Raw genomic sequence first — 17,040 nt, forward strand, 5'->3', positions numbered from 1 at the left:
GGGAAAATACCTTAACTTGAAAGTGAATTACATGCAAGAATCCACTCTCCCCTTCTTTGTTACTAATAAGAACCAGAACCCAGATTTTTTTTTCTTCTTTCAGGGTAGCAATGTGCCCGCTCTAAAGTACTCATCTTCCCAGACTTCCAGATTTTCAGGAGATGAAATGACCAAGTTCTGGCTAATAAGATGCAAGCAGAAATGTATCAATGTGGTTTGGGAGAATAGAGGATAGCTGGCACTTCCTGAAATGTCTGGAAGCAAAGCAACCATCTTATCACATGAGGGTACAAGTCACACACTGAAGATGGAGAATCTTTAGTGATCTAAGAACTTAGATCCATAAACTCTTTAAGCAACTACATTTACTTGGAACTCTATCCTCTCTGGACTTCTTGTTATGTGAGAAAAGCAAATTCTTATTAAGAAGTAAACATTTATCAAGAGTACTTAGAACAGGGCATGGCACATAGTAAAATGCTTTATAGGCTTTTGCTATGTAAAATTAAATAAAGATTTGCTTTAGTCACTGTAATCAGGTTTCTATTATATGTAGCCAAACACAACTATCAATATGTATACGTATTCTGATATATCATTATTTAACTTTTATTTTAGCATTTTGCACAGGGTCTGCTACAGAATGAGTATTTGTTGAAAGAATGACCTATTCAGTGGTGTTTCAAGAAAGATGCAAGACCCCCAAACCATGTGACTCTATATGTTCATGTAACTTATTATGGATGGCTCTTAGAGGATCCACAATAGTTCTCTGTCTTTGTATAAGTATAGCACATGGCTTCTTGGGAATGGAGGAAGGTATTCTATTTGTGTGTGTGGTCTGGGATGCCCTCCTGGGGGTCCCAGGCTTCTTATCATCAGAGCCAAAAGAGAAGCATAGGTTACTACAACCTGCATTTCTCTGTCAAATGACACAGAACCGATGCAGGGCCAGTCCTGGGCAAAGTGTTGAGTAAAATGCATCTTGGGTAAAACGTATCTTGGTTACCTCCAGTGGAAGCAAAATGAGGGTAATTGTCAGGGCAAACATCAGTCAATGGTCATGTGACTATCAGAGTGGGTGCTGCAGGCCTGAGAAATCACATAGTGGAACCCTTTCCTCCCAGGAATATTCAAGAATGGAAGAGGTTCTGGACAAAAGCACAGAAAAACATATTTACTATGATCCAGATCATTAAATACTTCTTCCACCAGGGCTCCTAGAAAAATAATTTGCCCTCTGGCTTGTAGCTGAAAGAGCACTAGATGTTAGCCTTCTGTGTTTTCCCTTTTGACTCTTGGTGAAGTTTCAGCTTAACACCAGATATAATTTTCCTTGATTGTAGCTATAAAAACAAAGGTGAAAAGAAAAATACACTTAAGCAAACACCACAGATAGCCCACTGACCATCTCAGATGGTTCTCAATTACATTTTTATTTTAACCTTGAAGCTCAACTTCAAGGTTGAGTTTATAAAATCATTATGTGTGCTCAGAGGAAAGACAGTTTTAGTAACAGAATGTCATGAGCTTCATGGGAGGCCTGGGATGCTTCTGAGAAAGATAATCCATGGGCTTGGGTGAACCGTAGGTGGGGTCAGTCTTAACAGGTGGGCTTCCACAGGGAGCAGGAAGTACTTGGAAGAAATGCCCTCAGCACTCTCCTGACCTTGATGGTCAGGGTGGACCCATCCATCATCTCTCAGGTGAAGGAACAGGTAGGGTGGGAGCATCTTGAGGTGCCTGGGATATGATTCACCCATTCATCTAACACATATTAATTGAACACCTGTGCTGGGCTGGGTCAGGTGCTGATCTGGGCCCTGCGGATAATGATGATGAGAGAGACATACCCGTGGAGACAGCGGCCCACACCTGTTCCTCAGAGAATCATCCCGAGCCAGCAGCATCCGGATCACCTGGGTGCTTTCAAGCTCTCTGCTTTTTAACCACACCCCTTGGGAGACAGAATATGCTGCCCCAAAATATAAAGGATGATTGTGTTGAAGACAGTTAAAAAGATGCAGATGCAGGAAAGCTCTCTGCCTTCCTCCATTTGTCTAAAAGCAGGATGTAGATTCACAGAGGCAGAAGGTAGAGAATGAAGGTTAACCACTGAGGACATTCAGCCGACAGAGCCTGGGGATGGCACCAGAGGAGCCTACATGAATAAGTTTTACCAACCAGCCTTTATCTGCCATTTATTTGCCTTCTCATAAATGGCTGCCCTGGAGACACAAAGTCCTTCTCTGTCTTGTCACCTTTCTAGAAGTGTAAAAGTATCCTCTGTTGAAGATGCCATGGAAGCTGGAATTCAAAGCCACTTTGTTGGTCTGATTGCAAGACGAAGAGAAGAGCTGTTCATGCTGAAGTCCTATATGTGTGTGTGTGCTCTGTTCACCATGCTGCTCGGGCTCACCCATACACACCTGTGTGCCCGGGAGCCTTCCTGAGTGACAAGGAAGGACTGTAAAGGACTGTAAAGGAAGCCAAGGACCGTAAAGAAAGCCGAGGGTTTCAAAGTCAAGGTCCTGTGTGGTGACTTTTCTCCCCCCAAATTATCCTCCTTGATAAATTCAGAATACTAGACGGGATTCTACCCCAATTTTGACTCTGGTGTTTTAGTAAGAGCTGTTTGTAGCAAAAAGTTTAAGAGCCAAGCAGTGCCTGCTGTGTCCTGGCTCCATCCCTGGCTCCACAGTGCCTGGTGAACAACATCCACAGTCCTCAGTGTGCCCACCTGAGAAATGGACACAGGGCTGCTCATCCTGTCTGGACAACATAGTGACAAATTTGCCAGGGAGAGTTTATAAATGAGGGTGTTGGAAGCTTTAACTTGAAGGTCCTGCAGACTACTTGGATTTCACATTTATCATGTTCAGCTCCAACTCTTCTAAAAGCTAGAGGAGTTCATTCTGCAGGATAATTTACCCAGAGCCATTTTCCATCAACAGTCTGCAGAAACAAGGGGAAAATCCTTCCTTGAGGCTATGTCCTGGTCATGGACAAGAGCTCACGAGTGCTGTCATCATACAAACCAGCTATGATCCTCCCAACTCACACACACCATGATCAACCCACATTCACCATGATCAACCCCCACACACCATGACCAGCCCCCACACACCATGACAGCCCCCACACACCATGACCAGGCCACACACACCATGAAATGAAGACACACACGCATAGCACTTCGCTAATCACAACACCATCGTCCTCAACAGTAAAGCTGTGAGACCCATGTTTTGTCCCAACAGTAATAGAATTTTGCATTTACATTTTTCACAGATTAATTGACCTAGGAGCCTATTCTTTAAGGAGGTAGGCAATGGCCTTTGCTAATACATAGAAACATTGAAACACACACACGAAATGCATAAGCGAGAGAGGGAGAGCGACTGAGCTCCCATGTGTGTACTGCACAAAAACAAGAGGTGTCAGTTGCACAGATGAGGTAACGGTAGCCAGAGGTGAAAGAGCATTTAACTTGTGTGCAAATGACTCATTTAATGCTCCTTTATTCCCTTGGTCTCTATCTGAGTCCAGGCCAGGCCAGGAGCGCTCATTCTGGTCAGACAGCGGGAAATTCCACCACATGGAATGGTGTTGGTGGTCTCGGCTCTGCTGCAGTCGGAGCCCACACAGCAAAATTCCACTAATGAATGCGCCCACCCACGCAGGACCCATCACCCCCTACCCCTCCTCCCGCCCTGCGCCTGCCCCCTTCGACACACCACACCGCCACCAACCGCCTTCCTTACGACTGCCCAAGGATTCCTTTCAGGAGCAAAATTTGTGAAATTATAAATTGCAAGCATCCCCCTCAACAATGAACCAAAGCAGAGACCCTCTGGAGGAATCCCAGCTCTGGGAGGCGCCAGAGGAAGCACCGGCCCCTCCCCTCCCTCTTGCTCTTAGCCTCAAGGACCCTGGGGAGGTGGAGGGGGGAAGGCTAAGACCACGGTATACAACCTGGGAGGTGGGTCCCACCCAGCCTAGGTTATTTGTTTTTCTTTGCAAGAATGCTAATCAAAGCAAAATTTTAACCCAACCAACCAACCAATGAAATACCCAGAGTCATTTCTTGGCACGCAGGGATTGCCAAGGGAAGGCGCCTGAAGGTTCCTTTGTGGACAGAGGCATTTTTGAAAAAGATCGTCATGGTTGTTTTATGAGGAAGTGGCAGGACAGCCACGTTACCCCCAGCCTGGGGTCAGCCTGGCCCACCCTGGAGCCCTAATAGAGCAGCCCACTGCAGCCTCAGGTACTCTTCCCCAGGCCGGGAACCAGCTGTCCTGAGCTGGCACACAACTGTCCTCCAAAAGAAGCAGTGGGTGTCTCCAACAGAACAGACGTGGGGGCCCAGCCCGCCCCGTGACTTCTGCTTCTGAGGGTGCTCCAGGCTGATCACAGATCACATTCCTACTGCTCTTAGCATATCACCTTGGCTTTCTCATCAGGTCCCCAGGATCATGAGGCTGAATGAGCAGGGATTGTGACCATCCCCTTGGAAAGGCCAGGCCTCCAGACAGGGCCACAGTGACATGGGGAGGGGAGGGAGAAAGAGAAGGCTTTAAGCCCTTTGCTATTGAAGTGGCTTGGAATAATAAACACACACACTTTCCTTTAAACGTGGCTCACCACATCCTGGGGATCTGGCAAAAAGCACTCCACCTAACCCCCACCCCTCCAGCCCTCACCCCCAACAGCAGGCGGCTTTCATGATGCTCTGGGGGAAGGCACGCGGCCTTTGATAATAAGGGGCTCGTTAGTTCTGGGCTAACGGCCCTCCCAGGCCGCTGGGATCCTTTCAAACACTTTTCTATTTCAGGTCAGGGAAGTTTGTAAATGTAAAGACGAGGTGGTGGAGGTGGGAGAGGAAAGAGAGAAAGAGGTGGTTGGGGGCAGCTTGTTACGGGCAGCCAGGGACATCTGGAGGGTCCATAGGCCTGGTGGACATACCCTTCCTTTGGTGTAGGAAACAGTTAATGAAAGGTGGCTTTGAGTCACTGAAGGAGACCTGGACACTTTGGGAACTTAGATAAAAGTGAGTCCCTGCCTGAAGATGCTTGGAAATCCGCACTCCTTATGATTAGCTTCTCTAGAGCTGATTCTTCTTCCGGCCAGAAGAGGGCAGCACATGCTTCTGCATTACAGGGAAAGCTGGGCCTCCAGACACTAAGGGTGGACCACAGATTATTTGGAGGAGAATTTATGAAATTAATAGCAGCAGCAGCAGCAGCAATAGCTATCACATATTGGTGCCTACTGTGTACCAGGAACTAAATGCTTTATACACATAGGTGCATTAAGTAACATGACAATGTTACAAGGCACTATTATAATCCCCATATTCAAATGAGGAGGCCAAGGTATACAGAAATAAAGAGAACTTGCTATTGTAGCCTAGTGTTGACTAAAACAGAAGGTGGCAAATTTCAATCCAGGAGCCAAATCCAAACCACTCTGTACTTTTATGGTACCCTCAGGCTAAGAATTTTTTTTTTTTACATGTTTGGATAGTTGAAAATATGTCAAAAGAAGAATAATATTTTGTGATATATAAAAATGATGTGAAGTTTGGTGACTATAGATTGAGCTTTATTGGAATGCAGCCTTGCCTGCTTTAGGGCTCCACAGCAGAGCTGAGCAGAATGGAGCAGGGTGGTTAGTCCTGTGCAGCCCTCAAGTTCCAAGATATTTATTATGTGACCCTTTACAGCAAAATCTCACTAGCCCCTGACCTGAGAGGTAAAAGCCACTTGTTTCCAGGCAAGAGGCCAGAGGGCAAGGTTCACACTTCAGTATATATGAAGTCAGTACAGCTATTCCAGAGAGATCTGGAAGCACTGAAGGCCTTGGTTTCCTTTCTTTCCAATAGGTAGGGCAAGGTGACGCAGAAGGGAGGTTTGATGTTTCCTTTGAGGAGTTTCAAGAAAGGAATGCAATGTTAGATCAGGAAAGACCATAGGAATCGCTACCATATTTCATGGAGTCTAAGATGCATATTTTTTTCAAACTTTGACATCTTTGGACTCAGGCTGTGCCTTACAATCAAAATTTTAGCGTTTAAGTGAAAGCGCTTATTGTTTAAGCATAATTTGTTTCTCAGCGGTATTTAAAATAATAGCATCTTACAGTGGATGACATCTTAGATCAGGCCATTCCTGCCTCCTCTATCAGTTCAGCCTCTTTTTGTCTCTTCGAATAATGGGAAACTTGTGTCTTTCGTTGGTAGAGCACTGAATTGTAAACTCCTTATATCAAGCTGAAGTCTGCAAGCCTCAATTCTCTAGGCATCAAAGGAGGACTGTCTTGCTTAATAGATTACATCAGAGATTAATATTTGACTTACTCAGAGATTTCATTAAAAGGGAGAGAGGGGTGTGTGCCGGGAAGGAGGTGCTTTGGGATGGAGGAGTGGTGGAGGCTGTTGGAGGAGTGGGTCTGTTGGGGAGGTCCAGAGGTGACCAAGTGTGGGACACAGGTGACCAAGTATGGTCACAAACCATTGAGTGAAATAAAGACCCCAGTGCGACAGACAGATGCCTTTGCCCCCAGCATGGCCTCTGCAGGGGGACCTTGAAGACAAAGAGGGTGATTTGAAGATGTCTTGAATGGAGCAAGGGGCCAGGGAAGGTACAAGGAAGGCAGCTACGGCTGGTTGGCTTTTGCCAATTTTCTGTGGGCGTGGGAGGCTAAGGAAGGGGAAAAACAGAGGCAGGATGGCAGAACTGCTCTGCTGATAACCGGCCCAATGCCCTACTTCAGTCACATCCCCATCAAGTGGGAATGAGCAACGGGGTTATGACAGGAGCCCAGGCAGCTTCCTTCAACAACCCCAGGACTTCAGGGCTATGTGGCCATGACCGTCAATTTTCTCAGCACGAACTCAGGGGTCACTGCTTGCTTCCAGATCCCAGGAACTAGAGTTGCTGATGCAAACCTCAGGAAGCGGGGAACCATATTTGGAAACTCAACAGCGACTGCTCAGAGTCCTGGGTGGTGAATGGTTTTGTGACCAGAGATCAGAAGCAGAGGTGGGGCCCTCTACAGTGGTGGCCATGTGTGGACTTAGATTTGAGAGGACTGGGGAGCAGGGGGCTCAACTCCAATTGGGTGCTCTTCATGTGGGAACATGTGTCCTGGATTTTCTGGTACAGTACCTTTCTTACTATTTTATTATTTTCAATGAAGGCAATCTGTAGACATCTGATGTTCTACATTTTGGAGATTGTAGCCACTGTGGTTATAACTAACACAGGGAAAATACTAGACATACAATACTGTGTCCAGCATATCACAGGCACCAAAGAGGGTTTGGAGGACTTCATTTAGGAAGTTAGATGCACTCTCTTAGGACAAGTATTTTAGAAAGAGTATATCACGATATCACAGAGCATCCCGGGCTGAACTCAGTACAGCCTCGGGAGTGGGAAGGAGCGAGCACACCTTTGCAAAGGCACACAGGAGCTCATCAGCTGTGATAAAAAGATACAGCACAGCTGTGTGGACAGAGAGGAGCAGGAAATTGATGCCACAGGCTGAGGGTGCAGCAAGGTTTCGTGGGTCTTCAAGAGAAGATGGGGACAAAAAGAAGCAGAGATGGTGGGGGGCGGTGCAGCTCAAAGACAGGCCTGTGGGGAAGAGAGGGAAAGAGTCACAGAAAGCATGAAGCCAGAGGGCCTGGAGTGTACCCCAGCAGGGAAAGGAAGTCACAGAAAGGAGCCAAATAAAATGGAAATAACAGTTGCTCTGCGCCTGCAGCTCAAGTCAGGAATATTTGTTATTCTACTGGGAGGTCGGTTTGTTTTTATCTTCTGGGCGAACCTATGGGGGCCCATTTTGCTCGTCTGCTTGACAGTTCTGAGCTGCCCTGGTGGCCATGCGCGTCAGGCACTATGGCCTTTGGAGCTGCGGGTCCTGGGTTCACACCCCCAGCTCTATTTTATGGTCTCCCCATGTTTTTCTTTCTCACTTCCTTCTAGTGGATGTTGCTCTGCTGTGCTGTCCACATCCCTATGAGGAGCCATAAAGCCTCTGGAACAAGTGGGGTATAAATTTAACAGAAGGGAGGCCCCCAAGACAGAGGAACACAGAGGTAGAAATGAGAGAGAAAAGTGGATTTGACAGGGGATGAGAAGAGGGATCTCAAAGGAAGCCTTGGAAAACTAAAATCATTCGACTGGGAAGAACACATTCAGTACAGATTTGTGGTCCAGGCAGCCGGAGAAACCTGGGAAAGCGCAAGCCTGAGATAGCAGGTGGTGAGTGGATTGGACACAGGGATTGGGATCTTTTAGACCCCTCAGCAGAGGAAAAAAGAGGCCCCCCTCCCCCAAAGTGCACATGTGCAAAGGATGCAAGATAGCAAGTGAGGACAGAGGAGGAGAAATTCTGGTCTCAAGCTGACATGTACACAGGCTCACTCGCTCACAGCCAGAAAGAAAGTGGGACAAAAACACGTGACAACGTGACACTTTACCAGAAACAAAGATGGAGATGCTGGGCAGGAATGTCAACTGTGTCTGAGGGGAACGTGATCCAGGTGGAGGAAATGAAAAGGGACTTCCTAATGAGCTAATAAGCATACAGAATGAAAGCTGTGCCTCCCATCCATTTGTTAATTGCCTGCAACTTGCGACATGCATAAAACGGGAAATAGAACATGAGAATTGCTAGGACGAAGAATAAGAAAAAGGAGATTATGAAAAATAAAGTAAAATATATTATTTTCTTCCTAAATGATGGTAACTAGCTAAAATGAATTTCTTTAAAGCCTAGATCTTTATTTTGCAGAGGGTTTTTTTTATTTTTTTATTTTTTTTTGGCGGGGAGGGGGATGTGGTGATGGTAGTACCAAGGACTGGGGATTGAACTCGGGAGTACTTGACCACTGAGCCTCATCTTCGACCCTATTTTGTATTTTATTTAGAGACAGGGTCTCACTGAGTTGCTTGGTGCCTTGCTATCGCTGAGGCTGGTTTTGAACTTTCGATCCTCCTGTCTCAGCCTCCACAGGTGCTGGGATTACCATGCCTGGCTTGGCAGAGGTTTTGAATAGTCTGTTCTGACTGCAGTTTGAGGATAAGAAATGCAAATTGTAAAATGAGTATTCAGAGGCAGAAGCCTAGATTTTCTTAGCTGATGACAGAGAGTAAAGGGGGACATGCTTTCCCAGGTTCCTCAGAGTAGAAAAGAAAATTCTCCAGGAAGAGAGAGACCCTGGAGCCAGACTGGTGCCCCGGGCAGGGCACCTGTGTGGTGGGAAGGGAGGAGATTCCGAGCTGCTGTGTTCTGCCCATCCTGGGCCACCTGGGGTCTCTGGGCCAAGGTGGGAACTCAGAGGAGGGTACAAGGAGCAGGGGCTGGAGTCAAGGGGGGTTTCACAGTGAGAGACACTTGCAGAGACAGTGACAGGACACTCAAAATGAAGGGCCGTGACACTGCCGAAGGTGGATGCTCAGGCCATTGCTGGACTCTGCCATGTGATTGGCCATGATTCCATGCTCAGCCGGGGCTCTCTCCAGCTCTGTAGAATCAGAGCAGTGGGCTGATGCATATGAGAAAGGCAGGCGGAGAAGGATAGCAAGGACAGGTCCAGGAAGCTACTCACAACAGGCAGATGTCTCCTGTGACCTTCTGCACAGTGTTCTACACCAGGGATAAATAACTCTGTTGCCCTTTATAAAAAGCTTTCTTCTCCATCTTCACGACACCTTTCTCCTTCCTCACCAACTAGTTGTTCTAAACCTTCCTCTCTGATTCTTCTCCCTCTGCCCTCCCTGAAACGTGGGGATCCTTGTGTGTTGTTGACTTGAGCGCTCTTCTCATTCATTCGTGGCCTCAGTTGTCTAAAGATGTGTGACACCTCAAACCACATGGTCATCCTCAGCCTCTCTTCTGCGATACACCTGTTTGCCCTAGATGACAGCTGAGATCCACAGCTGGTCTTTGGAGGTGCTGGTGGACATTATTCCAAGGGAACCTCTATGGTACATACAGATATTATCCTCATGTCACAGGTGGAGAAGCCGAGGCCTAGGAGATCAAAGTCACTTCCCTACAAGAGGCAAAGCTGAAGCTAGCTAACCCAGGCAGCCGGCTCCAGTCTGCAGGTCACCCTCAACAGTCACCTGCCTCTGCACATTGGAAATGCAGCCCGTTCAGAGACTCCATTCTCATCTCTCCCCCAAGGCCAAATCTGGGGGTGCAAGACCTCAAATGATAAAAAGATGAAGCAACCTGCCCACGCAGCAGTGGTCTTGTGACTCCAGCAATCAAAGTCCAGGCCACGTTTATGTGGAGTGAAGAGCAAATTAGAGAAAGAATTAGAGAAGGGCCTGGAGGCATTGTAGGGTCACAGTGAACCAAGGGGACCTGGATTTGGTGATTACGGAAGGAGGAGGCGGCGCAGGGACGGGTCCCCAAACAGCACAGAAGTCGGACTCAGGACCAAGAGCAATTCCGAGGTGCTGAGGGTGTACAGTCAGGGCCGGGCCACGGGCACCAAGGATGGGGAATACAGGGGGGTTGAAAAGTAGAAAAGAGGCTGATTGGGTGGGAGATCTTAGTGCTGGCTGTGGGGTGAGTGGGAAGGAAGAACCTTAGCAGTAGTTTTTTTGTTGTTATTGTTATTCTTTTTAGTACATGACAGTAGAGTCTATATTGATGTATTTATACAGATATGGAGTCTTTCTTATTCTAATTAGGATCCCAGTCTTGTGGCTGTACATGATGTGGAGTTTCACTGGTCGTGCATTCATACGTGAACATAGGAAAGTTCTGTCCAGTTCAGTCCACCGTCTTTCCTATTCCCATCCCCTCTCCCTTCCCTTCATTCCCCTTTGTCTAATCCACTGAATTTCTATTCTGTCTGCCCCCTTAATGTGTGTTAGCATCCGTGCATCAGAAAGACCATTCGACCTTTGGATTGGTGGGATTGGCTTAGTTCACTTAGCATGATAGTCTCCAGATTCTTCCATTTACCGGCAACTGCCATAATTTCATTCTTCTTTATGGCTGAGTAGTACTCCATTTCGTATATACACTACATTTTCTTTATCCATTCATCTATTGAAGGACACCTAGGTTGGTTCCATAGCTTAGCTATTATAAATTGAGCCACTATAAACATTGATGTGGCTGCATCACTGTGGTATGCTGATTTTAGGTCCTTTGAGTGGTGTGGGGCAAATGGTGGTTCCATTCCTAGTTTTTTGAGGAGTCTCCATAGGTTAACAGTAGTTTTTGATTAAAAACAGTAGTTTTTAGTAATGCACTATGCACATTTGTCCCATTTTTACAATAACAACAATTATTGAATTAGCATTTAATGAATATTTTCTAGGAGCCAGGCACTGTGATAAAGGATCTACATGCACTGACTTATAAAATGAATGCATCTGCATTACACACCACAGGGTACATTCCAAGCCCCCTGCAGGTCCCAGCCCCTCTTTCGGATCTCCATTCCAGCTTTTCCTCACCCTCCTCACATTCCATACCTTGGATATGCTATTAATTGCCTTATTTGGCAGACGAAGAAATCGAAGGTATCATTATGTCCATTTTACAGATGCAGAAACAGACGCTTGGAGGCAATATGCCTCTCAGGCACAAATGTGCAGGTAGAAGGTCTGCAATTCAAACCTGAGGTAGTAACTACACGTTGGTATGTTCTCCAGCCCCCATGGACAGTTGGTTCTTTGAGGACAATAACTGTCTCATTCATCTCCACTGCTCTAGAGCCTGGCACATAAGTGCCCTTTAAAATGAGTTCAGACCTTGGTCACTCCCAGCAAGCTGTGTTAGTTGAATGAATAAATGAGTGACTGCAAGTACAAACTAACAGATAGCTCTTTTGAAAATGAGCAAGGGGTGGCTCCCACAGGTGAGCTCTGGTTCCGGGAGGTGGGGACTCTGAAGGCCTAGTGGAATGGGAATTTTGAATGGCAGCTCCTATAGCCACCGTGGGAATAAAGGATGATCCACCCCAGAAAACAATGTTACAGTGTTGGCTTTTTTCCTGTTTTTGTATTGACAGGACAGGAAAAGGCCAGGGTAGACATGGGGACTGTATCGGGGAACTCTGTTCCGAAGGAAGAAAACAAATTAACATCACAAGAGAGACAATCTGAAGAAAGGGTGTTGGAGAATTAGATGTAAAGCTGAAGATCCAGAAAGAGAAATGGCCAAGTGGGGTATGTAGGAAAGCCTGCCAAAGCAGGCTGGGGTGCCCGCTGATGCCCTGGCAGGGATCCGGGGGAGGCTTCTGGCCACAGAGCACCGACATGGCAGAGAGGGTTGTTGGACGGTCTCCCAGGGCAAGCGTCCTGTGGGTTGGGACCATGGAGACGCCCTGGGCTCCCTTGTAGGACTGCTGCTCTCCCACAGGACGGGCCCCACAGGAGCCGTGGCCTCTGGTTTGCTAGGATAAGAGCTTTTGGACCCTGTGGATCACAACTCAGGGGGGCAGATGGGAAGAAGGAAAAATCAAAGAGACGTGGGGGAGGGGTACGCGAACCACGGTGACTGCAGGTGGGGCATCTTGTTCAAAGGAGGAGAGGAACGGTGTCTGGGAGCCAGGCTCTGGGGAGCAGAAATGTCAGAGCTTTGAAATGTGCAAACAAGTTAGGAGAAGATGGAGTCACAAGGGCAAAACCCAGGACAGAGAAATACAGGGTGAAACAGAAGAAGGGGAGCAATGAAAATTGGAGAGTATTGAGTTTATAGGAAACTGATACTCGGTCTTCTGTGGCAACTGTTGCTTTGGCTTTGGGGATAAGAGAACTGTAAATATGGATAATATGTAAATACCATTTATAATTTTAAAAATCTGGGAGTCTCAAATGAGATCATCTTTCTGAGGGCACTCTGACAAGTATGAAGGAAGATGTTTGTGGCTGAGATGAAAGGACGTTGGATGTGGAATCTGAAAACCAGAAGCCAAGAGCCAGCTCTGGGCCCTGGGGAGAGGGCAAGCCAGGGGTCCCCTCTTGCTTGCCTCTGGCTCCTCAGCCAGCAAAGTGGCAATAACTCTTCTTTCCCATGATGGCTCTGAGGGCCTCTGAGAATTTGCTAGGGCAGCCACAACAAGTTCACCAACTGGGTGACTTAAAATAGCCAGATTGTCCCCATATGGGTCTGGAGAACAGAGTCAAAAAAAAAAAAAAAATCCAGTGTCAGCAGGTGTCCTTCCTGCTTCTTCTAGCTCCTGGCTCAGCGTTCCAATCTCTCCTTCTGACTTTTCTTCTTCTCAAGAGGACACCAGATATTGGATGACCCTCTCTTGACATCCTTAACTAGTTACATAGGGAAAGACCCTATTTCCAAATAAGGTGACAATCTTATTTGGAATAAAGTCCCAGGTGGACATGAATTTGGAGAAGATACTGACCCACTACAGGACCCAAATAGCAATGAAGCAAGAGCAGAGTATATTGAAAATATTTGCCACATGCTTCTTTTTGTCCCCTAAGAGGGTCACTCTCCTTATATGGCCTCTACCTTGCACATCTTATGGCTGCCATTGCTCACAGGGTGTGTTCTAAGCCCTCTGTGAGCCCCAGCCACTTGTCCAGGTCTCTGTGCTGGCTTTTCCTCACCCTCCCACATTCTCCATGCTGTAGCCTCATCTGATTCTTCCCTATTTTTTTTTTTTCTGTTACCAGGGATTGAACCCAGGGGCACTTAACCACTGAGCCACATCTCCAGCCCTTATGGTATTTTGTTTAGAGACAGGGTCTCATTGAGTTACTCAGGGCTAAATTGCAGAAGCTGGCTTTGAACTTGCAATTCTCCTGCCTCAGCCTCCCAAGCCTTTGGGATTACAGACGTGCATCACCAGGCCCAGCTTTCCCCTAATCTTTATGACCCAGTTGAACCTGCTTTGAGAAGCTTTCTCAAAGGACCTTGGATAAAGTCTTCTTACTCCAAACTCCTTTGACAGGAATCGTATTTTCCTTTCATCGGGCACTGAATTAGCTCTTCCAACCCCTCTATTAAGCCATAATATACCTCTTATTTTCTTATTTGACATTTTCTGACTTGAAGCCTCTTCCTGCACCAGTCAGGCACAACAGATTGGAAAAGTATCTCTTTCTTCTTCAAACCCCCAGAAACTAACTCTGTGTTTGGCACAATCTAGCGGGTCAGTCACTGTCACTGAGGTATTTAATTCTGATCCTACCGGTCCTGCTCCTGCTGACGGTTCTTCGGCTGCCTCTCCTGGCCACGTTGTCAACCCGCCTCCCTCGACCACCTGTCATGGTCCACTGTGCGTCTTTTGCTCACTTTTTCACAAAAGGCCACATGATGCTTCCTCTGCTTGCCTTTAAGCTGCACTCCGGGGGTCTGGCTCATTCTCCCATTTGGGGGGCAGAGGAGCTCTCCCGTCTGTCCTTTGCTTGGTGCCTAACGCTGGTCTCCGAGAGCTGCACATGCGCATTCAAATAGCTTCAGCTAACCCTTAAAGGACGGGGCCAAATGAGGGATAAAAATTGCTGTGAACTTAAGTGAGGCTCAGACCCCACTAAGAAGGCCCCATGAGAGAACCAGGTCCCAGGTTCTGGAGCTGATGGCAGAAAGCAAGAGCCTGATGGGGAAGGGCCAGGCTTTGAGGAGTGCCTCCCAGCAGCCTCAGCAGCAGCAGTGAAGGGAGGGTGCAGAGGGCTGGCCCCCGGCCCCACCCCCATGACCTCTAATCAACCTCTAAGACAATTTTCAGGGACCAGGCACAAGTGGGGAGATGTTCGAAACACAGGAAGGATCACTCCTGTGGGACAGATATGTAGTACTAAGGACTTTTGGGTGCAATATGCTGTGCCTTAAGGAGAACAGCATCCCTCCCTCTGAGTCAGCAAGAAGGCCCACTGGCCTTTCCCCTGCACTGGCCAGATGGCAGGATCTAGGACCTCCCATGGCCCCTGTGTCAAGATGACCAACAGCATTGGTTCCAGATGCTTCCTTGGCCTGAGTATCTGACATGCCCATGGGTAAACTGAAGGTGCCCTGGGCAGGAAACAGACACCCCCAGGGCTCTGGTGGAAGGGAGTCACTCACCAGCATTATTTTGCTGCTTGGTGTTTTTGATGTAGGCAGAGAACTTGGAGAAGATGTCAATGCCTGCCGTGTTGGACTCCCGGTGTTTCGCAGCCAGTTTGGGGTACCTGGAATGGAAGACGCAGTGTTCTGTGAACCAATGAGATTGGGAACTCTTTTAAGGGTGAAGCCCTGTCACAATGAACAGCATTCTCCTGTCTAGCTATTCGTCTTTTGGAGGTTTACAGCCATCCTGCCGGAGATGGGTGCTCAGCCCTTGTTCACAGTAAGGAAACCAGAGGTTGGTGAGGTGCCGAGTTGCTGGGGGGACACTGTTGGACAAGGAACCAGAATGCCACTCAGAGGTCTCAGGCCCTGTCCTCATTCTGGGCCCAATGATGAGGCACTGGTGAAAATCCTCTAATCAAAATGACTGGGCTCACCAGGTAGGGTCCCTACATTTCCCCTATCCACACTAAAGTATCTAGCCACTGCCAGGCCTGCCATCATAACCCCACCTGTGCAGAGCACAGAGATGCCTGGCACCCTAGCCCTCGAAGCCTTTCGCCAAAGGAAAATGCCCACAGCCTGCTCCTGAAATGTCCTCCACGCATTTACTATTTGTGTATAGTAATAAGATGTAGTGGATACATATAAAGGATCAGAACAGTACCCAGCCTTATCAGCAGGACATTCATTTTCAAGGGTTTTTATTTCCAGGCACAGAGATAGATTTACAATGACCTAGTCCCTCTGATCCTTGAACCATCTTTCACTTTCTTTCCAAAAACAGAAGCATCAAGTGGTGGGCTGGACCTACGACCACTGGCCTTGAGACAGAACAAGGTAAGACTGCTAATGTGGGAATATGTGGCATTGACCCAGTAGCACCATCAGCCCGAGTAACTCTAATTTAAAATGATATTTCCCAAACACTTGCATGTGGATGGCCAGGCTGGGGTGGGAGGGGATAGGGGACAGTTGCCTGGTGATCCTTATTAATTAATGTGAATTTTTGTGATCTCTGGGTGAATCACTTTTGACTGTAAGCTGGTTGGTTCCTTTATGTCTAAAGAGTGAAATATATGTTTTTTAGTTTGGTTTAAAATTTTTTTTTAAAGAGAGAGAGAAAGAGAGAGAATTTTTTAATATTTATTTTTCAGTTTTCGGTGGACACAACATCTTTATTTTGTTTGTATGTGGTGCTGAGGATTGAACCCAGTGCCCCGTGCATGCCAGGCGAGCGCGTTACCGCTTGAGCCACATCCCCAATCCCTGGTTTAAACATTTTTAACCAAAACAACTCTTTAAAAATCAGTTCTCCCCTCCCCCCATTTTGCTCCTCAAATGGCTTATTATCTAGGACAGTGCACTCTTGGGGCCATAGGATGTGACTATTTAATTTCAGAGATATTGCAATTGGAAGAGTCCTCAGAAACTCATCAGATCCAGCTCTTGGCCATCAGGCAGGTATTGAAGGCACTATTTTCCTCATATGACAGTACAGGCAATTGAAGACTTAGCAAATAAAGAATGGAGAGGCGTGGAGAACTTGGTTTCCCTGCCCTGGAGCAGTGGCCCTCACACTTGATCACTGTGCTGCTCTGACAACAGTAAAAAGTAACTTGCACTGAGAGCCTACTATATGCTGGGTGCTGTTCTGATCCTTTATATGTATCCACCAGTCATTCCTCATAAGAATCCTATTGGTACTATTGTTATTCTTTTCCCACATGAAGAAACTGGAAGGTTTAGCAATTTGCCTGAGGTCATGTGGCTAGTTTGCAGAGCCAGGATCTCAACCCAGGCAGTTTTGCTGTGGAAGTCTAGTTCCTAACTTCCATGTTCTGTGAGCCTTTATCCACTATGTGCTTTCCCCTCTAAAGCCACGAAGGCCTTAAGACTGGGGCTGAGCACAGCGGTGAACTCTCCCCATCCACCAGAAGAGGGCGCTCTGCACAGTCCGCATCTGCCTGTGTTCCTTGGTATCCAGTA

At 47.2% G+C, this 17,040-nt stretch overlaps 1 protein-coding gene across 2 annotated transcripts in view; it reads right to left on the bottom strand.

The window, feature by feature from the left end:
* Nucleotides 1-17,040, bottom strand: part of Clic5 (chloride intracellular channel 5) — a 147,782-nt gene that overhangs the window by 19,495 nt on the left and 111,247 nt on the right. For both annotated transcript variants that reach the window (XM_048805411.1, XM_015487815.2), the window contains exon 4: nucleotides 15,067-15,173. In XM_048805411.1, the coding sequence (XP_048661368.1) occupies nucleotides 15,067-15,173 (107 nt within the window). The remainder of the gene's footprint in view (nucleotides 1-15,066; nucleotides 15,174-17,040) is intronic.

Source organism: Marmota marmota, unplaced genomic scaffold, assembly GCF_001458135.2.
Source record: "Marmota marmota marmota unplaced genomic scaffold, marMar, whole genome shotgun sequence".
Taxonomy (NCBI): Eukaryota; Metazoa; Chordata; class Mammalia; order Rodentia; family Sciuridae; genus Marmota; species Marmota marmota.